The sequence below is a fragment of the Wasmannia auropunctata genome, unplaced genomic scaffold (assembly GCF_000956235.1).
Source record: "Wasmannia auropunctata unplaced genomic scaffold, wasmannia.A_1.0 LD336076.1, whole genome shotgun sequence".
In the NCBI taxonomy this organism is placed as follows: Eukaryota; Metazoa; Arthropoda; class Insecta; order Hymenoptera; family Formicidae; genus Wasmannia; species Wasmannia auropunctata.
The window spans coordinates 1,215,637-1,239,857 of record NW_012026814.1 but is presented as its reverse complement, the minus strand read 5'-3'; the positions used below and the strand labels follow the sequence as shown (position 1 = coordinate 1,239,857).

The window sequence follows — 24,221 nt, the reverse complement described above, 5'->3', positions numbered from 1 at the left end:
TAATTTCCTTTAACACCTACTGTCAACTGCTTAAAGATGACATAAATCGAAGATTTTAGTATGAAAAAAAGTTCCATGCGGCTAACAATAAGACTTATTTGTTTGAATTACGATTTTTAAACTTTATGTATAATCGTCACGAATTATATATGGATCATATGTCATTCCTTCGATTTCAAAATCTTGCTTCATCGATACATGCTAATGGAGAAAGTAACATTCGTGAACATTCGCGAGCAAGTTTCGATGGCTTGTTGACTGACTTTCATGTCGAGTTATGCTCTCTTGTGATCTGTCATCAGCATTCCTATCGTCTCGTGCGTGATCGCATCCGAAGCGAGGTTTCTCGTCCGGATTCGATTCGCGTGATGCACATGATGCAATAAATAAGGATTGGCATGCAGAAAATGCGGCTCGGGAGAAGTAATTATACGTGTGCCATTCATTTGCGAGATATATTCGTTCGGTTATAAAATCCGCTGCTATTAACCGTTCAATTATTGCAAAATATTGAGTACTTTCGAAATGCGCGATTGTACTATATAAGGATAATTTAATTAATTGATCTTGATATCTTACAAACGAAGTATTTAATAAAAAATCAATTTTATTTAAATACTTTCGATCGTATATAGTTGGCAATACATTTCTTAATTTCTGAGATAAGCAATTGCGCTATCTTATTAATTAAGTGTTGGCCACGCAATGCTCTTGACGGGCTCGTGAATAATGCATGTTAATTGATAAGGAAATCACAATAATACTTAATGCGTCTCACAATATAGGTTTCGATGATCGTTACGTATACTTTTTGATATGTAAAATTTTTATCTAGAATTTGTAATAATGCGAAAAATATTGTTCGCAAGCGTAGGGTAGCGTTTGATAGAAATAATGATAGAGATAAAATTACTAAATCTTATAATTATAAATAAACGCACAATATTTTTATATTCTGATGTTAAAAATTAGCATTTGCGCAAATAAGATAGATAATTGTCGCACATAACATCAAAAGTAGTATAGCGCGCGAAGAAACTGACGACTCCGAGAGATATATGCAATTTCGATCTCATAATCAAGTTTTTCTAGAAAGTTTCAAAAATTCTGACAACCACGATCGACCAACGCTCGATACATATATATTTTAATGATTACAATATCATATCAACTGACTCGATTTTTTTTCATTATACTTATATATATATATATATATATATATATATATATGTATATATATATAAAAAGTTTTATATAAAGCTTTCTATAAAGAGAATGCCGAGAAAAAGGAAATCAAATAATCCGTTAATCTTATTTGAAAATATAGGCTATTAATCAACAATGAGCGATTAGCGCTGATAAAGCTGCGGAATTTTTATCAGAATTTTAATTAAGGACATTCAGATTCTGAATTATTTTTTTTTAATTTAAACTATTTACAGAATTTTTTAAATATTAGATTTCGTACTATTTGAATATAAAAATTCGAATAATTTTTTAAATAAATTAAAAAATTTTTACAATTTAACTTTATTTTGTTTTACAAAACGAAAAATTACTTTGCAAATTATACGTTCAAAAGAAATGAAACTTTGCAGATGCGTGGATATAGAATTAGATTATTCATTTTTATATACGATTATTATAAAATATATTGCGAATATACTCTTCACAAAATCGCAACGCATGCAATTCATATAGTAAGTTATATTTATTCTGATTTTAAATAAATTTTTAATTTCTCGAATCAAATGAATTTTAAAATTCTTCAGAAAGAGAAAGCTCCGCATTCCTGTAAACTTACCGATTTCTACCGTTGCGACCATTTTGATAAATTAATGCTCCGTTATATCAATTTTGGGAGGACATGCGGCTGCAGGCACGGGCTGCACACGGCTGCACATGCTGTCATCCGTTGCCGTCGCCAGATGGCGCTACGATGCCGCAATGACGCGTTTCTGGAGTCGCTTCATTCGTAGAGAGGAGTGCTCTTGTACCGAGCGCCATATTCTCGAACGATCGCGCTTGCCGACGAAGTGTAAATAGTTTGCAATCTGCGTGAATACATTGGCTCGGTGGTCCCCGTTTCGGAGGTGAAAATTTGACATTTAATACATCTGTCAAGAGTGGCGTCTCGAGTACGCCCTCGCGTCAATGAATCGCGGCAGGATCGCCAGCGTACGTTTACACTCGAGATCGAGAGCGCTAGAGGCTCCTTCGTAATACATATGTCGGATCCGTGGAGCAGCGCGGACGTCGAATCGCGGGGACTCTACGTGGAGCAGCAGGCGCACGGCGGCGTGTGTCGTAGCCGACAGTAGCGACAAAGAGGAGCGGAGTTGGCCGCCGCGCTGCTCGACTCGACTCGTCGTCGCGAGATACGGTTTTCTTCGCAGCTTTCTCGCGGCGGAGCCGGAGAAAAATCCCACCGCGCGTGGAGACTCGCGACAACACTCGAGCACAACCCGCGATCGTATTTTTTTTTACCACCCTCGCGTCCGCCGTCACCGGCGGCAAATTCGTGCGGCAGCAACGCGGCATAACCTAATCTCCCGGTGGTGATTCGGCCGTTGCGCGCGCGTGTGTGCGTAGTAGGTACGCGTGTTTCTCCCCTCGGCGGCCTGCATTCCGGTATCGCGCCAGGCGACAATGGCAATAAACGAGGACCTCGGTTTCTCCGAGCTCTGCAGGCTCTGCTCGCTCAAGAGCAATCATCAGCTGCAGATATTTGACAAGGAGAGCGAGCAGCGGCAGCTGCTGTTCAAAATACGCTCCTGCGTGCCCATCGTGGTGAGTATATGAGGGACGTGCGAGAGACCTGCACTAACGTGTGATCGGCCCGGAACAGCCGATTCGAGATCCTCGATTCGGGAGCCGAACTTTTCGCCACTCGAAACGTAAGCTTTCGTGTGGCGAAGTGATATCTAGAATTACGCGTACCGCGAGTGCTTGCGCCGAGATATTTTTATACGCGCACACCGTGGTTTCTTTGTGACGGGTAAAACCGCGAATTGAATAAAACTGTGTCATTCAAAGTGTTCCCAAAGCTGTTGAGAGAAAAAATATTTGTTAAGAGTATTGAGGTTTGATTAAAAAATTGCGTCGTTAATTGTGTAACATATGCAGAGCTATCTGCGTTGGCGTGATTTATGAATGGCTATTGTTTTACGCTCCAATGCTCCAGTATTGGAATAATTTATATATCACTTTACTGTTTCGTAATTAAGAATCACATAAAAAAATGTAAGCAGTAAGCAAATCGGCCAATTACGTTCGAGAATTATGTGCGAGAGAGAGAGAGAGAGAGAGAGAGAGAGAGGAGAAAGAAAGAGAAAATGCATTTCTAACATTTTAAAACTTGCCTGCGATTTGCTTATTGCTTAATTTTTATTACTTATATTTTTCTATGTGTGTTACTGGTTTAATACTGAGATAATGAATTTGTTCACTTGGTTATGTTAAAAATAACAATTGTACAATTTTCTTAAAACATATTGATTTTCTTGATTATTTCAAATATCTATTTCCTTTCATTTCAATATGTTTTCATAATATGAGACTTAAAAAAAGAAAGATCGTCAAACTGATTGCTGTAGAGAATCATAAAATCAAATTTACAATTTCGCCAGCTGTGGTTTTAATCAAAGAGTAACATGAAATTATTTTTTGTCGCAGATAGCGAAAGAGGATGGGCTGCCAAAAAATATCTGTCAGAGATGTATATACAAGTTAGACATGTTCTACGAATTTCGTCTCAGCTGCATATCCACGGAGACAATATTGAAAAATTACGCAGAATCCTTGAAGAATATTGTTGCACTTAATAATCAGGTGAGTAAAATTTTCCTTTTATACACAAGGATTATGTAAAATTGCACCGAACTTTTAATCATAGCACAAATTATATCACACCACAGTGCAATGCGCAATAAGTAGCAAGATTGCGATGTGTATTCAGATTTTGATTGTTCGAATTTTTGTGCTATGCACTTTCGATCTGTCTAACATCCAGCGATACGGCAATTTGTAATATTGCGAGAATGATGTACCATTTGGTCTCCATGATATTGGATACACGGATAAACTGTGGATACAGGAAATTTGGTAAAACGGTCACGAGACTCGCCTTTGCATGGACTGAACGAGCGTGTATAAATTACGAAATTTTCGATTTTCGCTCCAATTTTATCGCGGCTGTAACTGAGCTGTTTTTGTCGGCGCACGAAGCGTTGCCGGGTCTCTTTCGTGACTTCGTAAAAACGCGCCCGTAATATTCGCGACGCGAAGCGAAAGCTTTATGTCGACGTATAGCTGCGACGTTTCGTGCGTTGTAAAAGGCTCTTCATGCGACGCCTCGGCACTCGTTCCTTCTCTCCCTATCCCCTTCTCTTCCTTACATGACTCGGTAATCTATAGCGATACTCGGTATCTTTAAAAAAAAAAAAAAATATTGCAACGGAATGTTATATGAAGCTAAAAAAATCAACTCGAATCAATTGAGAATTAATCGAGGAACCGGATTACGAAGAAACTACTAATTGTGAGTGTATCATCAACGGCGCGTGGAGTATATATATATATATATACCGCTGCGTATAGCTCCCTTTTTTTCCTTCTTCTCATACTTTGGTAGCGGCAAGCAGGATAGGATCGGTCGGACGGCAGCCACGGGTCCTGTCGGATGAGGGGTCGCGAGGATGAGGTGGCGGCGGGGGGGGGGTGGAAAGAGGAAACGCGCGCAGGGGCGTCGCTGATCGGTAGCTAGAGGTGCTCGGGTCTCCCCGCTGACCCCTCTTTCCGTGTCTGCTGCACCCGGCGGCGCGCGATCTCAATAATTCCACCCTCGCGTACGCAACGGAGACGCCGGCGGGAGGGGTGAGGAGGGATAAATAGGAGGAGGAGAGAAAGAGGGAGAGAGCGCGAGAGAGAGCAAGAGAGTATGGTATATGTGTGAGTGTGTAGGTGTGTGCGTGCGCAAGGACCGACGTCGCGACGTCTATTGATCGGCGCGTTGCGACCGCGAGACGCGTCGCGCGCACAGAAAGCGAAAGTCGTAATGTACTCCTTTCTTCGCCGTCTCGACTGTCCCCCTTCCCCCCTCCCCCCCGATCCCATTCCCCTCCTATCTGCTTCTGCAACTTATTTCTCTTCCACCTGCCGTGTTTCCTCCTCCTCCTCTCGTCCTCGTCACGTAATAATCTCTACCTATTTGTTTCTTAATTTCTTCTGCTTTTCTTCCAATGCGTTTCTTCGCTGCATCTCATCCTTCTTCATGTGCCTCTTTTCTTGCTTGTATACTGTGTGCGTTCTTCTACCTTGTATAATTTATCTATTTATCTTTGTTTATACGATGTGATGATGCACGTTATAACGTCTTATCTCTTGTCGCTTGAATTTTTTTCTCCTACATAGATACGTTCTTTACAGACGTGTGTATAATTCATTCGTCGTTTACGCATCATGTCCCCAAAGGATCTATAAGTTATAGAACACGGCATAAATCCCTACTCTCTTCTCCATCGCCTTGCTTCCTCTTTCTCCTCCTTTCCTTAATCTCCTTTCTTCGCTTCTTCTCACTGTCTCGCGCTCTCTCTCTCTCTCTCTCTCTCTCTCTCTCTCTCTCTCCCCTCCCCCCCCTACCCTCTCTCTCTCTCTCTCTCCCTCAATCCCCGAATCGCTCTCCTCACCTCCTTCCAAGTTATCCGCTCTTCCCTGCCGATCCGGCGGTCCTAGGCGCACAGGTGCAACGTGAGTTGCCGAGGTCCGCGCGCGCACGTCCGAGAAACCTGTTTCGAAACCCGGGATACCCCGACGAGAGATCGACGCGACGCAGCCTCGTTACGTGGGTGACTCTTTCTTTCTCTTTCTTTCTTGTTGCCGGCGTTCCGGCGGCGGCGGCGGCGGCGGCGGCGGCGACGGCGAAGGGCAGCGCGACGAAGAGGGTCGCGAAACGACGTCCTCGTCGTCCCTGGCGTCTCTCCCATGAATCGCTCCCGTGTTGCGCGAACGTGTGTGCGCGAACACGCGCGCGCGCGCGCGCAAGTTCTGCCTCCCCTCCTTCTTTCTCCCTGCGCCTAGGGTATCGCCCTCTCTCTCTCGCTCTCTCAATGTCAGTGTCAAGGTCAGCGGGCCGACGCACCGGTCGCGCGGAGCGCCGCCGCCGTCGTCGCCGCCACCACTGTTGCACCACACACAACGGCGATGCTCCTCATGCATTCGATATTGCTCGCCGGTAGTACCGTACATCTACATTCTACATGTATGTACGCTGAACGCGAGAGAGAGAGAGAGAAAAGGGAGTCATAATAGAGGAGCGGACAGAATCGAGCCATCCAAACGAGATCGCGTATACCGCGCCGACACCCCCACGCGGCCGGCGGCACCCTCGACGTCGCCGCCGCGAGCGGCCGTTTGGCTCGTTCCTCGTCGTCTCGCTTCCTCCGACTCGGTCTCGACCGTTCGCATGCCGGGGATATCCGCCCCGGTACATCGTAACGCGCGTCGCGTTGGTGCGTCGTCGGTTATCCTCCAGCGCGCGCCTGCGGGCCCCCACCTCCCTTCGGAGTTTTTCTTTCCTCGCCCGCATTTTTTTCTTTCTCTCCGTCTCTTCCCTCTCTCTCTCTCTCTCTTTTTTTCTCGCTCTCGACGTATCCGCATCTCTGTCGGTCTCTGTTACATCTCCCAGCCTCCCGGCTCTCTCTTTCTCGTGCGATCCCTTTCGTATAGTAGCGCGGTACACGCCAGCGAGAGTGATACACACGAAATCATCTCTCCGCGCGCGCGCATATACATATAAACACACACCTTCCGTTCCTCCCTGGCCGATCGGTCGGCCAAGCGGGCCGGCCGGCCGGCTCCGTTTACGTCTCTCTCTCCGTCGCTTCCCGATCGTGTCTCCTCGTCGTATCGGCGTGCCCGCGCGCGCGTTCGCCTCTTCTCTCTCTCTCCCTCTCTCCGTTGCACCCTCGGGGCGCGCTACGCTACACGCCGGCCGGCCGCCGCGCGCGGCGCGGCGGCGGTGCATTCCGCGGGGAACCTCCGCTCGGCATCGTTTGTATCGCGCGTCGCTCCGTCCCGTGTGTGTCACCGGCTCTGCCTTACTTCTTTCTCGTCTTCCCTCCTTCCGCCTCCCCGTTTTGTCCTCACGCACACACACACACATACATCGCGCTGCCTCTTTCTCTCTGCCTCTCCCCCCTCTGAACCCACCCTCTCTCTCTCTCTCTCTTTCTCTCTTCCCCTCCCCTTCACCTGCGGTTCCGTCTTTCTTTCCTCTCTTTCTTCTTCTCTGCGAGTCCGACGGCGAGGGAAACGTCTCCCCGGCCGTCTCGCGCTTATCCCCTCCGCGCGCCGTCGCGGCTGCTTTTTTTTCGCCTCTTTGTCCTTGCCATCCTCCCGCGCCGGGAATCGGCGGCGGCTGCGGCGGCTGCCAGCGCGTCGCGGCTCTCTCTCGCCTCGTGAATACTCCCGCGGATGCTCCTTCGAAACGCACGGAAAGCGCGTGAAAGCCGAAAAAATTGCGCGCAGAGCTCGCGCATGTCAGTGCTAACGTTTGTATATCGAGTGAACTGTCTCGTCGAAGCGTGTCGGTTATCGTCTTGCTCTGACGCATCCGGAGTAGCCTAGTGTGCGTGTGTATGTATGTATGTGCGTGCGCGCGCGCGTGTGTGTGTATGTGTGTGTGGAACCTCGTCAACCCCTCCGACAATGAACACTAGATTTCCGTCGTCGCTGCCCCTTCGCCGTCGGTTTGTTCGTCGGTCGGTGCTGTGATTCACTGAAAATCTGGACCGTACGATCTATTTTGGAAAAAGTCTGTTTCCCTCCGATCGAAGGTGTTCTTGGAAGGTGCTCCGACCCTTTGATTCCGGAGTCCAACGGAGTCTTCCTTGGAGCGTGGGTTGGACTTAACTCCGTTTTAAACGCGGTAAGCGCATCCACAGGAAAAAAAAAGAAAACGAGTGGCCGTTTCTTTCGTGAGGACGATCGACTCGAGCGACGGCTTCTCTCTCCCTGTCTCTCTCCTTCCGGAACGTTCCTTGTTCCTCGACCTTTATTGCACGTTCTTACATATATATATATATATATATATATAGAGAAATTCTGCAAGAGATTTTAAATTCTACCAAGCAATATTTAAAATTATATATATATATATATATTTTTTTTAATATTGCTTGGTAGAATTTAAAATCTCTTGCAGAATTCCTCTTGCGGAATCCCTCTTGCGGAAACGCAGAAATGATTTTTGACCCTTTATTGCGTCAGTAGATTGACAATCTCAGTAGATTGTCAATCGATAGCGAGAGGGATTGAGCATAGAGAGAAAAATTGATCAGCGGATTACGATGACGATTATTTAGAGCACTCTCCATAGTTGCTTCCCTAACGCGCGCGCGTGTGTGATAGCTTTCCTCATTGTCCTTTCCTCTGAAGGACCTTGACGAGGCATTAGCGTACGCCTGCCTCGTCGTCGGGAGGGGAATGCTAAAATTTGCACTTGCACTGTGTTCTGTACAATTACACGAGAAAGAAAATTTGAAACATTTGAAACATGTCGCATTTGATATATCGTTGATAATACGTCAAATAAACATTTTACAATAAGAAGTGCAATAATGTAATAATGATATGAGCTGATTTCGGAGCACAGTTATTATCGTTAGTGGATTAAGAACAGCAAAAAATAATTAATTCTGTTGCAATTTTTGAACAATTTTATTGTGCACTCTCTATAGCTTACGACAAGAAATTATATTTTAATCGCTTTCGCGAGATTACCCGGCCTACGTAGTGTGTACACTGTATGCACGAATTTCCGGATCTTCGTAAAGCCATCTTTGATGCGCCGTTCTTGTGTCAGACGACGGTTTGACGCCATAGAGTACGATACATATTCGGGACACGCCGAATCTCCAGATTTCGCGTTTCTCCATTATAAGCTTGCATTCGTAATTATATTTTTTTAAATAAATTAACATTTTGAATAATTGTAACGTTGTAAAACGTCGACGAATTCACTTATTTGGAAAGTAAAGCTGTATTTTAACAAGTAACAATAAGTTATGTCGCATCGATGGAAAAAATTGCAAACGAGCTTAACAAAAGATACATTTGTTTTTCCGTCAGACTTTTACGAATGCCGCGTGACATTTCTCGCGTTGTTAACACTTTGATCGCCTAATTTCTAAAGCTAATTTCGGCTAATTAAACTTATTATGTATCTAGTGTGTTATTTTAATACTTTATTATTTTCTTAATGTCTTAATATAATTTATATTATTTCTTTAATCTGTGATATTTAATTTAAAATTTCTTTTTTCTTTCTTAATTGGATAAATAAATCCGTCACTCACAAACGAGTGATGGGTCCCTTGGAAATGTTACGCGTCATCCAAATATGGGCAGTTATTCCGACATGGCACTAAAAGTATTAAATAAATAAGAATTGATTAAATTGTTGCATTGACATGCATATTAAAATCAATCGACATTTTAGGGTACGGACAAGGACAAGATGTCAAACGGCGGGCAACAGCAGCAGCATGCGAGTTACGCAGAATCGCACTCTGTGGCACACGCGGCACTGGCTCAGCATATGGCTCAGCAGGCCGCTCAGGCGAGGCTGACTGGACCTGGGCCACACGCGGCCCCGCAGCCACCGAATCCTACGTTCACCGTGCCCGACGACGGGCTCGGCTACGACGATGGCATAAGAGTGCTGCGCTCCATTGGAACATGGTACGTAAAAGGGTACTTCGACGAAAATTTCTTCGTAGAATCTCGCTTTTCATAAGTGAGAGATCTTCCACAGACATTCTCGAGTCCATTGTTCGATTGCAATTTTTAAGATATGTACAGGGTGTCTCAGGATTTAACGGACAAACTGCGGGATATATTCTGCAAGTGGAGATAAGAGAAAAATGTTATATGAAGTTTGGTTAGAAGGGCTTCATATACAAAGTTCAATATAAATAAATATTGAAACGGAATATGAAATAGGAAACAACGGATTTTTCATTGCGCAGAATATTAAAGTATATACTTCGTATATGGAGTTTCGTGTATGGAAAGGTCGACCGTGTTTATCTCTCGTCTGCTTCATATTTACTATTTTTAAACAATTTACATCATTTATTATTTTTAAACGATTTACATCATTTATTATTTTTAAATGATTTAGCATCTTTTTTTAACTTTACAGAATATGCTTCCGCAGTTTGTCCGTTAAATCCTGAGACACACTATACATAACGTTTTTACGCGAAGTATCTAACGATCTACCTTCACAAATGTCAGAAATAACGGTTACGAAGGAGAGAAGTGCTTGCCAGAAACGCTTTCTATAAAATGTTCTTAATATTAAAATTCCATTTTACTACCTACTTTACCATTTTTATATCTAAATTTTAAAGCTGCGCGATCAATTGCTTTCCGCGTTGAATTCTACATAATCATATTTTAAATACTTTCCAGCAGATATTATCGCGGCATAGTAGTCATTTAGTTTTTATTTTGCAGGTCTTCGGATTATTCTGCAATGCGTCCCAGCATGATGCCGGCATTTCCTGGAGCGGATCAACAGTTCGAAAGTAGAGCGCCGGCGGTAAATCAACCATTACGGACGACGACGACAAACAGCGTGAATGTTCGTCCGGGATCTGTTTCGAAGGCGACTAACACGGGCGAGCCAACGACGAAAGCATTCGCCTGCACTGTATGCGGCAAGGGGCTCGCCCGTAAGGATAAACTCGTCATTCACATGCGTATACATACTGGAGAGAAGCCGTATTCCTGTGAGGTTTGCGGTACGTAAATTATGTTGCGTGTGGACACACTTTACTATTGGATAGAAATTATTTTTAAACCGCAAATCATCTTCGATCCATTCTAAAAGGAACCAATTGAATGAATCCAATGTGTGTTGCAGGTAAAGCATTTGCACGTCGAGATAAATTGGTCATCCATATGAACAAGCTCAGACACAGACCCGGTGTTTCACCTCTGTCGGCGCCTACCACACCAAGATCCGATCAGCATCAGCAGCAGCAGCAGCAACAGCAACAGCAGCAGCAACAGCAGCAAGCACAGCAGCCATCTCGCCAAGATAGCATTCACAAGCTGAAGGAGGAGCCCGTGAGCTGGGCCTGCGAACTGTGCGGACGATCGTTCAGCACCAGAGAGGAATGGACGCAACACGCTCGGTTAGTAATCTCTTTATACCTTTTCAATGTCTAATATATCTAAATTTTAATTTAATGTCTTCAACTTGACTTTCGTCGATCGCAGATCTCATTTGGAGGGAATGCCGCCGCAACACGCCGCTCCGTACTTCCCAGGATCTGCCCCGCCGCCGCAATCTTACGCCGCCGAGAGACATTTTTGCTTGATGTGCCGCGCCGACTTCACGGATAAGACCGAGTTCATGTTCCATATACGTACGCACGGGCAACCGTCGGGCGGTAAGCAGAGCAGCGGGGATGCCGCGACGGCTGAACTCATTGCCAGAGGGCTCGTCGATCCCTCCGGCTTATGCAGCTAGAATTACTCTTTTCCCTGTCACTACGTACCGTCGATTTGTGTCTTACCATAGTACAAGTTTTCTGCTCCATTTCGACCAGAAACTTTCGCATAGGGTGTTATGCATATTGTGATTGTAATGATATATACATATACCAACTTATCGATAATAGATACACAGTAGCATGTTCGATGACTAATAGCGAATAGCAATGTTAGTGCGATATTCATCGATAGTTTAGGTTGATAATTTCCGTGCAACTGTGATTATTTTTTAATTTTTTTTTTTTTGAGCCTTTTACACATGATCGAAGTGAGTCATTTATGATTGAGAATATAACATCAGCAAATTTCATATATTAAGTCTGATTATTCATATTTACAATAGTATAAAAATTATCGAGAAAATTCACCTAATATTTTTCAAGAAGATAACATAGTATTGGCAATTCATTTCACAACAGGTTATTAAAGAAGTAGCAATTTACGCACTTTGTAGCAGATACATATCATCAGAGCAGAGTTACGTAAAGGAATTATTTTCAAGAATACACTACTGTGTATCTTGATACAAGATAAGATTTACGTTATCAAAAAAAAATTTAGGAACTGACAGATAAAGAAATTTAAATACTGACACGATACTGCGTTGTAAGAATATGCACTATTGTGTCAATATTTAAAAGCTATTACTTAATAGTATACGTTCCTACATAGCTAGCTTACCGCTATTTGTAGGTACTAGTAGACCTATTCTGTAACTTTTTAACATATGACTTTTAACACATAACTTTTAACATATAAGCTTTATTCACGTTGTAGATACAGTAATTATTTAGTTACATTTATTTTAATTCTCGCAAAATTCAGCATTATTTGAAATATGTATGTTTTGTTTTATTAATGAATGCACTTCATGTAAGAAATATATATTTTTTCTCTTTGAACATCGAGTGTAAATAATTTCATCTGACAATTTTATTAAAGGATGGTCTTCACTAAAAATTTTTTACAAAATATTTTTTACAAAAAAATTTAGCGAAATTGAACCGATATATATTTATGTATACGTATATATACATAAATATAATTACATGTGTATGTAATATAAATATATAATGCAATTATATATTTATATAAATGCATATAAATATAATTATATAATTATATAATATAATATAAAAATATAATTATTTGTACATGTATACATGTAATGTCTATAGCGTGAATAAAGTTTAAAAAGACAGCCGTATGATTGCATACAACATACACATAAAAAGACCAATAGTGTATATAATAGAAACAATACAATATTGTTATATCATTTAAATTAGAATTAGATTGAAATAGTTATACTTAAAAAGTTACAAAATGGGCCTTTAGTAGTATGTACTCTCTGATGTACAAGTTTGTTCTCAATGCTATTATATTTTTTTATATGTATATGTATGTTTTCAACTGCAACGTGTTATAATTTAGAGAATTTATTATTTTGATAGCGTATCGTTCTCTTGATTTAGATTAAATTTAATTAAATATTAATTAAATTTAATTAAATATTAATTAAATTTAGTATCAATGAGAATGAATTGTGCTATCGTCTACAGATTTATCTGATTTGGAAAATTAATTAAGTTTTATGCAGAATAATTCATTTTATTTAATTAGCTTAAATTACCTTTTGAATTATTTCTTCAGACATCTTATATTTAATTCTTTCTATTTTATATGAGAATAAAATTTCATGGAAAGGAGCAAATTAGATAAAAAACATTATATAATGGTATATATTTTTGAAAATGAATTTAAAAATTTGTTTGCACTATTATTTAGGCGACATCGTCTACAAGTTGTCGAATTGAATGAATTATTTTGTGTAATTTTATTATACTTATCAATCACTCGTTAACTATTCGCTTACATGTGTTGAAACATTAAAACATAGTTATCTAACGATTTGTACTATGTTTGAAACTTTATGAACTTCTAAAGACAATAGATCAAACTCATTGTCACATTGTATACCAAACATGAATCGCTGTTGTGCGCAAATATCAGCGATTGATCATCGTATCTAAAAGCACCGCTTTCGCCATAAACAAATTTAAATCGACGAACTTTAACTTGAAGTGCTCTGCGCACATACATTTCTCTAATTTTTATTTAGATTTCTTTTTTGTGACAAGTATCTTTATATATACATTTTTTATATGACCTATTAGATGAAACAAACGCGAAGCATATATGTGTATGCTCAAAATCTTAATATCTATTGATAATCGGTTTTTAGCGCAAGTAGAATTTTTTTATTGATGTTTTTTTTTATTACGGTACGATTATTCTTTATTGTTACGATCATCCTTGGAATCTTAAGTATAACCAGCAAGTACTTACTCAAGGACGTTCGAGAGGTTTATACTTAGTTATTACGAATATTGAGAATTGCATGATTAAGAATTTCTCGTACACAGTTAATCGTGAATCATTTATCGATATCTTACGCGTATGCAGAAGAATATAAAGGAGGCTTATTTTTTAATCTCTCTCTTGTATTATATCTAAATTTTAGACAATGAAGATCGATTGATCGGACAATGAAGATATTTTCATTGTTTTATCAGGAAAGAGAAAATATGTACATACATGAATGTGTTTATTATTCGCAGCGGAAAATTAGCGACAATAATCGAGTTCCAGTTTTCGCGCTGGGAATCGAATGTGCGCATCAAGACTTATTGGCAGAGAGACTCTCAGGCGTTTTAATGTAAATTTGCATTGTGAACAAACTATATCTTCCAGAAGAAGCCGATAGGATTCGCTTGTTACAGCGCGCTTAAAGCTTCCTCTCGTCTCCCTAGAATAGTATCTCTATAAGATAAGCCAGTAAAATGCGCTAAGGACGCGAGACTGCCGTGCCTCCTGCCCCACGTACAAATCCGCTTCCGGGTTGTTTTCCATTCGACGGTCGTTTTATATGGGAACGACCGTGCCTCTGCGATGATATAAAAAAAAAAAATCAAAAAGTCGGAGCCTAACGCTGAGCGTATATTTTGTGTAACGTAACATTTACAACTATGTCACTAGAAGTATAATCACCGCGACAATAGCGACTATCTTTAGACTATCGTGTAACGCATGACAAGCAATTACGGGAACGCGTGCCGAGTCTTTACCCGAACCTTTTTATATTTCTAGCGTAGTGAGATTAGTGAATAGCCATGTCCGCTTCACGAGGCCAATTTTTTACTTTGTAATGCCCGTCTGCATCGCGCGTGTATGGTCTTACCGCGTAATTGAGACGAGAGTGCAATCAGATTTAAATCAATGCCTTTGGAGTCAGCCAACTTTGCAGTTTAGGAGAGAAATAATTAACGTTCGCCTATATAAAACTGGTCACGATTAAGACGGTAACGTTAGTAGCGCGTTCGATAGGGAACATTAGGAATACTCGAGCCGGCATAAAAGAAAGGCAGGCCGATTACAACGCTTCAATGTAAACCGTTCGATGTAAGCGTGAGAGTGTGTCTAAGCAGGCGTTATAAGCACTGAATTTCTTTACGGAGACTTTTTATACGAAAGAAAGAGAGAAAAAGTGAAAAAGGAAAGATGGAAAAACGCGCGACGCGTCCAAGCGGTAAAACGCGGTATACGTAACGTTCTCGGTGCGTTGAGGAATTTGGAAGAATATAGACGACGCATAGTGCCTTTTCTCTGGGACTTATTCACACCATCGTCATCATACTTGAAATTCACGTGTTTGGGAGGCACACCGGCATAAAGTAAAAAACATTGAAACATAAGTTAGTTACTTGTAGGTAAGACGGCGTTTATCCTTTATTTTCGTCCTTCTGTTACTGAGGAGAGTGAACACGTTTCGAATGCCACACTGCCTCTACAGCAGCTGTTTTAAGACTACTTTTATACTGTTGATGTCAAACGCGCAGCTAATCAGAGTCTGTATATTACTGCCATAATTATATACGAAACGAAATGTATACTCAATATACCTTTATAAATAAAACGCGATCGAAAAAGAGCCAAAGTTGCATTTTACTGTCGACAATGCGTTCCCCAGCGGGCGTCAATCGTCTCCCCCGCGTGCGAGGTACACGCATGACGCGAGGACGAACTGACGTGTTACGACGTCGTTAATCGGTAATATCGATGATGCAGAGGTCGATTCGTACGATGATGTTTATGACGCGTTTTCTCGGGGCGACAATGCCGCGGTGACGTGGAATATCTCATGCGGCGTGAATTTTTCTCTCTGCCCACCTAAGGTTGCCGAGTTCCTGCTCGGATGCAGGCGGTTCGCCTTGCCGGATCGCGCCGCGCCCGTGTTACGGCGAACAATAATAATGGCTAGCGAACCGGCTCGACTTCGTTGCATTTTTATTTCCTCGCCCTTGCCCGGCCCCGGCCTCCTCCTCGCCCCGCCACGATGGCGCGGCGTGCATTCGCATTATCACTCGCGAGCCTGGATAATAAGATAATCGCTCCTTTGTCCCTCCTTTCTTCCGTTTTCTGCCGGTAATTCGCTGTCTTTCATGGAACAAGATACAACGAACCGGTATTTTGATGGCATTTTTTATAGCGAATATTTGTACTTAAATATATATACGTATTGACGTCAAATTAATTTCAATAAAGAGGACATTTTTATTTAAATATTAGTAATATTTTACGTATTGTTTTTCTTTCCATACTAATATTGGTAATATTTTATGTTGCTCATAAAATGAAAGAGAAGAAAAATATGTCTTTTTAGTCAATTAATATGGAAAAATATATATATTTATTATTAAAGTCAAAATTATCCTGTTACAATACTTGTATTAAATAAATTTAATTACATTTGTGAGTTAAATCAAGATGTATGATAGAGAATAAATACTCTCTAATAGAGCGTTTCTCGTACAAATATATATATATATCGGGCGTATCCCACATTTTCTTCGGTATCGTGGGATTCTCAGTTGCAACACCATGGAGAACGCAAAGGTTACCGGATGAAAGTAAGCCGACCCCATGGAGCACGTGATTGTGCTCGCATTTGTACGGGAAATTGCTATGCAAAGTACATCGGGCAATGCACGAACGAGCGAGATCATTCGATTCTGTAGTTTCGACGTTTTTATTTTTCAGACATAAAGAACACTCGCTTCTTAAGCTCTTGCTTAAGGAAACCTTATGAGAATTTATACATTTTGTATTATTTTGACACAATGGATCATTAACAGTTAATATAAAAAAAGAAATTTAATAATTATTTTTACCGATCACACGTTAAGTTCAGAATTAAATAATTTAAAATATGAAATAAAAACAAACGAATGTCACGACTGTGATTGAAAAAGAAAATGATACTTTTTTTGGTAAATTCTCTTAATTATTAATTTTTTTTACACTCAAACATTTTTACTTTAAAACTTGAATTCTCTTTTTCAATTAATTGATGGATCTTGTTTTTTGAAGATCTAAAATTGCACGGTTTATCAAATAAACGAGCTTGTTAATCTCACCGCGGATTCGCCGCTTTTTACATCTCGCAAACTCGCGTGCCACTTAACTTTTGCTGAACGTATAGGAGAAGCCGTCGGGAGTCCGATTGAAGCTGAGCTTTCCCGGCGGATAGAAATTCCGGGGCGCCGCTTCCGGTGTCGTTATCGCATTGTACTGCGGCGCGGGGCGAAGTTGAGGCTGATAGCGCGGTCTCGGTGGCGCGTACGAGGGTATACTTTGTAACTCCGGGGGATAATGATAGCGAGGCGGCGCGGGCGGCTGCGGCCTGTACTGGTACTGCGGCTGAGGCTGCGGTTCGGGCTGCGGTTGAAACTGCGGCTGATAAACGACAAGTTGCGGTTCATAATCCGATTGATAGCGCCGCGGATGGGGTGAGGACCGCTGAGGGGGTGGCGGTGCGTAACTCGGAGGTTGGTATTGTTGGTAATCCGGCGGATTATACTGCGCCTGCAGCGGCACGTATTCCGGCTGCGGTGGCACTTGCGGGGGTGCGCTGGGAATGTGATCCCCGGTCGCCTGTGTGAGACAAGAAGAGGATTAATTTGAAATTCGATTAAAGCTAATGAGATTATATAGAATTGGGCGAACTCGAGCTTTATCTTATTGTATATAATTAATTTTGTATATAGTAAACTGATGAATTCGATGAGTCTTTTAAATTTTAAATCTAATCTCTTTTCTGAAACGTTTATGTAAAATATTTCACATAAAAATTTATGTAAAAAGTAATGAATTATAAAATAATATTCACAAATAAAATTATAAAACTCTAACGAAGATCAATTATAAAAAGTTATAAATTTAACGTAATTTCGTGTAATTAATGAGCGAAAGTAATTAGCAAGTAAATGTGCACTCCGCGTACTTGGAAACCGTTCTTTCCCGCCGTGTAAGTCACAGTGCGCCTTTGACCGTTTGGATCGATGTACGAGTATGATCCACGTCGATTACCCTCTACATCGCTCTCCTCCTTGAATTCCACTCCGTCTTCTTGAGAATAGGCGGCACCGAATGTACCATCACCCGCGAGATAACGCGCATCACTCAAAATCGCCGCCTGGCTCGGCGATTGATAATGAGATTCTTGGCAGGAGACACCAATGATGACACCCAACAGGATAATCTATGTATAGTATACGTAATAGAAATAAAATTTAAATACAGACGAATTTTTTAGTTCAACAAATTGAAAAATATCTGAAAAATATCTAACAATGAGAGTTACAAGATACAAAATATTTCAGAGTTTAATTTAAAATATACATTTTATGTCATAAAATTATATTTTGATAACTTTCATTAAATTTAACTATATATATTTTTATTGTACTTTATATAGAATTATATTGTTACGCTGTTAAATTAACGATTTGATGAGAACGCGGTTTCAGATTAGATACTTACGACTGTGGCAGTCATGTTGATGGAATAATGGATCCTTAGGCAGCGGGAAGCGCAATAGTGCTCCCAGAAGTCGATGAGAGGGGCGTTTTATACGGCGGGTTGGCTCAGGGCGATCCGGCGCGAAGAGGCCTTGATGGCAACCCGCGCGTCCCAGTCCCGGATCACACCGGTCGTCCACCACGCCCTGCGAACGATTTCTGTATGCAAGTTTCTAATACCTCATACTTTCCGTAATAACTTAAGCTGACATTTTGCTTGACTCGCGAGGAAACCAAGAGGTTTATACGGAATAATATTCAAAATCCTCGACGTTAATTTTAACTTCTTCGTCGAGAAAATCGGACTGTCCCAAAAGCGTCGTTTTTTAAATTATTTAATGCGTTTTTCTATTTGTAATAATTAAACCAACAAGTGTATTTCTGTAAAATATATTTGTGACTTATTTATGTTTCTTATTTGTGTATTTCAAGGAATATATATAATCTCTTCAATATGAAAACTATATATAAGTTATTTTTTAAACTGCTGAAAATCTCTGGCGCAAATCTTCTCTGCATTTTCTTCTGAAAGTAAAGTAATATAATTTAGTAAATTATGCTGTCATTTTTTGTTTTTTAAATAATGCAAACATAGATTAAGCGCTCTTAGCAAATTTATATATTTATAAAATGTGATGAAAAATCAACGTAAGTAAAAATTAAAACGTTGATATCATCAATATAGATAATATTTGTATTGTCTGTAATATCTAATTTGCTCTAATATTTGTATATTATCAGTAATCTGTTTATTTTATTAAATTTTCTAATAATCAGGAACGTTTGAGCATTCAAAAATTGTAGTCATTTTTATTATTATAATTATCTTTTACATTAGGTAATGTAATTTACAAAACAATAAATCGTTTAAATAATTAAAGAAATAGGAAAAAATACATAAAAAAAGAAATACTATCGTTTACAAATTCATAAAATACGAGATATTTCAACAAAAGGAATCATTGTTGGTTTAAACAGTTATATATCAAAATATATTGATTTTACAAATGCACTGAATGTGTTCTCGAAAACTTCGCAGAGAACTCGCAATGTGAGAACTCAATTCTGAGGCCTTTCGCCTGTGTTCGCCTATGAGTTAAAAGAATAAAGTTAACTTATTAGAATTATACAGTACTCTTTATTCAATGACCATTAGTTAACTTGACTTATATATATTATTTTATTCCCACATCTGGGACACTTAACTTCAATAACTATCTTTCAAAATCTTGTTGAAATTCTTTGAATATTAAATTTGTTCCACAAATATTACATATCAATATGCACCGAGGTCCGTCCATATTAACTTTTTCTATGCTGCAATTTTTTTTTCTTTATTTTTTCTTCAGGATCCGATGAATTTCAGTTGCAGTACCAGGGCCCAGCCTACAACTTGCATATCACATGACCAATATCAACAGTAAGTACATGTAATTTTAAAATTAGGAGAGTAATTAGTAGAAAATGCGTAATTAAACGGGAAAATTTGCAAAAAATCCGGTGAAATAATTGCCAGATTGGCAGGACATGAAAGGAAAATACGAAATATGAACAAATAAATAAATGCATGAAAAAAAAATTATTTTTAAATTAACTAAATAATATTAATTTAATAGAAAGAAGACAGACATGGTATAGGGAGAAACCCAGTCAGGATTCCTGTGCTGTATATTTTACAGTAGATTATATACCGACTTCACTGAACGCTGTTACCGACTTCCAATGGATTATCGGAGGTATAACACGTTGCACGGCAATCGTGTCGAAGCTTAGAGCATTCTTCGGGGTCGGCGTTCGCGCGCGATCCTTGAATTCACTTTTCTTTCCTGTCAGAATAGCTGAGCCTTCGTTGAAAAAAAAAAACAAGCCTGGCTGCCTCCACCTGCCGTGTAGTAATTAGATTTTCGATTTCACTCGCGAGCCGGCCGCGAGTATTACGATCGCGCGGTAATGAGTTCTTATGTCCATTACCGCATCGCCAAATTGAAATAGACGGCGTTCGAGAACTCCAGGAAAATTAAAGCGAGTACACTTTAATTGCCCTCGGCGCGCATATATTAATCGCAACGTAATACTTCGCCCGTTTGCGTTTCCGATTTCCTCAATAATTCAATAAGTATTTAAAGGCGAAAGTGTGCGGATCTCGTTGCGCCCCGGCCTCGAAGCTATCGGACACTTTTATCGTTTATGATTATTTCTGCATCTCGCAATCGCGCGGCGCGCAACGCAAACGTAACGTAAACGTACAGATTAATAAAACTTCCCTGGGGGTGGGGGAAGGACATTGAATATCCTGTTTCGCTTTTTTTTTATTTATCGGCGATTCCAAACGCGCGCCGCAATGTTCCCGTATATGTATGTACGCATACACGCGGACGTATGAATTACTCGTACGGATGTAGAATTACGCCGAGTATGTTTCTCGATTTTTTTTTAAGCCTCTTATCTTCACCATCATGCGTGACGTCTCTTGTCGAAAAATATCCACAACGACGTAACTTTCTATACATCAACCCGGGACATTTCGTGAAGGTAAAAACTGTGGCGAGTGTTAATTCATGCGTGGTATCCATCGAGCCCGATTTCAAAGTACATCGCGTCGGTCGAGATATCGCGCGCGTATCGCGAACATATGTACTTCGAACGGAAGGAAGTGCATTTCTACATTCGCCTGCGCGAAGTATTAAGTTCCCGACGGCGCGGCGGACCGCGATATCAGCGCGCCGCAGACACAAGATCTTCCCAGTCGATCGGCCAGGAATAATCGACTTTCTCCGCCCGCTTCCTCCTGTCAAATCCTTCTCTTTTCTCGTCTCTCGCTGATCGCACCTTTCGAATCTTATCTCTCGCGAGTTTTTTTCCATCGTTCTACATCCGCACGCGCGAACGCAGGTTGACGCCCGTTCCAAGTGCCGCACGTGTTGCAATTACGTTCGCCGTTTCGTTTGTAACTTTGGAAATCGTCGTCAATTTTGGCAGTTAGGAATTGTATAGGGAACGAAGAGAGAGATTCGGCGCTGCTTTTGTACGAGATTTTCATGATTTTTCATTCAATGCATGCGTTTCTTCGTCTAGTTGCCACTCAACGTTCTCCACGGTAATTTCATGCATGTACCCGGTATTCCTTTATCTAATCCGTTAATAAATTACTTCTCTAAACAGCTAAACGGCTTCGCGGAAAGATTGTTTGGCAATCGGAGATTTTGTTGTCGAATGAAAAAGAATTCTATTTCTAGAATGTTACGGAAGCCATATATCTTATTTCATCATTGAACTACTAAAGGATTAATGTAATACAACGTCCGCAATCCATTTCTCACGGGCTCGAGTAACGTAAACATAAAAATTTCACATTATCTAAGAACGAAAAACAGCGGGATATATATACTACAGGCACTTATAGAGCTTTAATTTACACGATTTAATACGTCAATGCGTTAAAGTTGGAAGATAATGATCGTTACTCACGAGCGCGATTGCGTTGCACTCTCATCGCATTAGAGGCTCGCGAGCGTCAAACGGCCGCGCAATTATCTCGCCGTGCGAGAGGTTTTCTTTTAGCGCGGCAATAAAGCCGGCGGGGTCCATTATCTCGCGGAATTTATAGATCTGAGCTAAATAGATCACTTTTTTTTCCTTCCACTGCTTTTCACCCCTTAATTTCGCCCAGCTTGGCCGGAATGAACTGTCGGTCTGGCGCAGATCGGTAGCGTTTAGCGCGCGGCAAACCGTTTGCACGTCGTAAATTTAATTATACGAAATGCAAAGAGACAGCGTAGTTGATTACAACATGCTGCTAGGAATGGGTTTTTGCATGCCTCGATCGTTTAACCAGGAAGATCCGCGTTGCTTCGAGCTTGATTCACGCTACCGGAAATTCTTATAGTCTATAAAATATCTTATTTAGTTTAACAAATGCGTAGAACTTTATATTATTAAGCGTATGCAAAAGTTTTAGTCTATTTTTCTCTCAACGCTCTGATATAATTATTTAAATGTATTTTGGTATTTCGATATAATTAAATAAATTCTCGCGTTTTTTAAAGAATTAAAAAAAAACAGAAAACCATTTATTGGACAAGTAAATTGGAAGGTTATTTTGCTACATGAGAAAGTTAGATTACATGTGCTTTTCATATCCAGCAAACCGTTTTTAATTTAGCCTGGAGAGTTTTCTGCACGCGGATTCACTAGACTTTACACCTTCGAATTATCACTTATTCCGATCGACGCAACATTCTTTAACTGAGAAGCGCTTTTGAAATGTAACTAAGATACAAAAATATTTTTTTCGTAAAGGAATTTAAAATTTACTTGAAAAATGACAGAAAATCACAGAAAACAAGGATAAATATTTTGATGACTAAATATTATTACATATATTATGGATTTGAAGCGAAATTATGCGAAAAAAGATTAAAATTCTTGCATATACCTAATAAATAAATTAAAGATTAATTAATAAAAAAAACTAATAAAGTAATAATAAGCATCTTGATATCAATCTTTTTTCTGGAAAAGTAATGAAACAGTATAATATTAAAGTTTGTAAAAACTACATTATACTCTGCATGGTGAATTTTTTGTGTGTGTGTGTTGACTGGTTGGAAATTTATTTTATTACAAATTCTTTTCCTTATAATTTACCCCTTTTATATTACCACAGAATTATATTAATTATCACTTCGCATCGTTAAATACATATAAGGAAATACCCGAATACACAAAGTGAGAGACTCTTTTTCGCTTCATGCAATCCTACGTAATCCTATACTTTGTTGTATCGCAATGAAAATTACTATGGGCATTTGCTGCCACATAGCGCGCTTTCCTTTCGTCTCTACCTCGTCGTTACTCCTCATTTGAGACAATTTAAGTGCATACGCGTACCTTAACGGCTCCGCTTTAACAGTTCTGAAACGCGGATTTAGCTAAAAGAACACCACATCGATGTTTCTTGTTACGTCATAGTAGTCTCGTTAAAATCCTCGGGATCGTGTGGAGAACCTAACGATTTCATCATTCCGATTTCTGACATTAAAAAAATCAATTAATTTAATTTCAGAGAACATGATATTAAACATGTTTAATCCTCCTTTATTTTAATCTAATTTAAACTTGCATGATCTCAGAGAAAAAAATCATTTAAACATTGCGTATTTTTATTTTCTTAAATTTAATCACTATTTAGTAATTAATTTCTATTTAGAATATACATATATTAAATTATCTACTAAAATTATATTATGTTTTAAAATCATGTTTCCATTTATTTAAATTTTTTGTCTAATTACTGTCTCATTTGTCTTTATATGCAAATGTTACTAAGATATGTAGGTAGTATTTCCGTATAAGCTTGACAGATACATTTTTGAGATGCGATAATTTTAGAGTAATCAAGAATTTAGCAGACAAAAAAATATATATCTTACGTCGTCTAATCGCAAGAAAAATAAAGTATTGCATGATCTCTTCGAAATTTTCGGATTTGCAAATATCCTGACTTCCTGCGGGATCACCAAGGATAATTTCATAATAGCGTTACGCCAGAGAGGCGCATTCTTGCAACGTGTGATAATAACATATCCTCAGGGGGGAGCCTTTTGTCGGAGTTCACTCGTTTTACCGGAGACGGAATTACACTAAAAGTAGGTAGCCACCAGCCGCGTGCCCGCGCCACCAATTACGCCGGAGCGACTACGGCTATATAGAAGAGCCACGCCGACTCCGCCGGCT

The 24,221-nt window shown here is 40.1% G+C and overlaps 3 protein-coding genes across 3 annotated transcripts; 1 reads left to right on the top strand and 2 right to left on the bottom strand.

Annotated features, from left to right (window-relative positions):
* Nucleotides 1–67: 67 nt before the first annotated feature.
* On the bottom strand, nt 68–1,846 carry LOC105449190. Its single transcript, XM_011688196.1, has 2 exons — nt 1,805–1,846; nt 68–482 (listed from the first exon to the last, which is right to left on the bottom strand). The coding sequence occupies exons 1-2, from the start codon at nt 1,824–1,826 to the stop codon at nt 202–204; spliced, it is 303 nt and encodes a 100-aa protein (XP_011686498.1). The 5' UTR covers nt 1,827–1,846; the 3' UTR covers nt 68–201.
* Nucleotides 1,847–1,996: 150 nt separating this feature from the next.
* LOC105449189 (adult enhancer factor 1) lies at nt 1,997–12,429 on the top strand. Its single transcript, XM_011688195.1, has 6 exons — nt 1,997–2,790; nt 3,676–3,831; nt 9,500–9,741; nt 10,522–10,808; nt 10,931–11,204; nt 11,290–12,429. Exons 1-6 carry the CDS (start codon nt 2,650–2,652, stop codon nt 11,540–11,542), a joined length of 1,353 nt encoding a protein of 450 aa, XP_011686497.1. The 5' UTR covers nt 1,997–2,649; the 3' UTR covers nt 11,543–12,429.
* Nucleotides 12,430–16,960: 4,531 nt separating this feature from the next.
* Nucleotides 16,961–18,507, bottom strand: LOC105449188 (early nodulin-75-like). The gene is made up of 3 exons (XM_011688194.1): nt 18,448–18,507; nt 17,909–18,166; nt 16,961–17,559 (listed from the first exon to the last, which is right to left on the bottom strand). The coding sequence occupies exons 1-3, from the start codon at nt 18,460–18,462 to the stop codon at nt 17,086–17,088; spliced, it is 747 nt and encodes a 248-aa protein (XP_011686496.1). The 5' UTR covers nt 18,463–18,507; the 3' UTR covers nt 16,961–17,085.
* Between the last annotated feature and the right edge of the window lie 5,714 nt (nt 18,508–24,221).

What these genes read in the sequence shown, in the direction of transcription:
- LOC105449190 (XM_011688196.1), bottom strand. Translation starts at nt 1,826, where the DNA reads ATGGTCGCAACGGTAGAAATCG. An exon ending in GGTCGCAACGGTAGAAATCG is followed by an intron (nt 483 to 1,804) that starts GTAAGTTTACAG and finishes AACGGTTAATAG; the next exon opens with CAGCGGATTTTATAACCGAA.
- LOC105449188 (XM_011688194.1), bottom strand. An exon ending in CGGGAAAGAACGGTTTCCAA is followed by an intron (nt 17,560 to 17,908) that starts GTACGCGGAGTG and finishes TGTCTCACACAG; the next exon opens with GCGACCGGGGATCACATTCC.
- LOC105449189 (XM_011688195.1), top strand. Translation starts at nt 2,650, where the DNA reads ATGGCAATAAACGAGGACCTCGGTTTCTCCGAGCTCTGCAGGCTCTGC. An exon ending in TTGTTGCACTTAATAATCAG is followed by an intron (nt 3,832 to 9,499) that starts GTGAGTAAAATT and finishes TCGACATTTTAG; the next exon opens with GGTACGGACAAGGACAAGAT. An exon ending in CTGCGCTCCATTGGAACATG is followed by an intron (nt 9,742 to 10,521) that starts GTACGTAAAAGG and finishes TTTATTTTGCAG; the next exon opens with GTCTTCGGATTATTCTGCAA.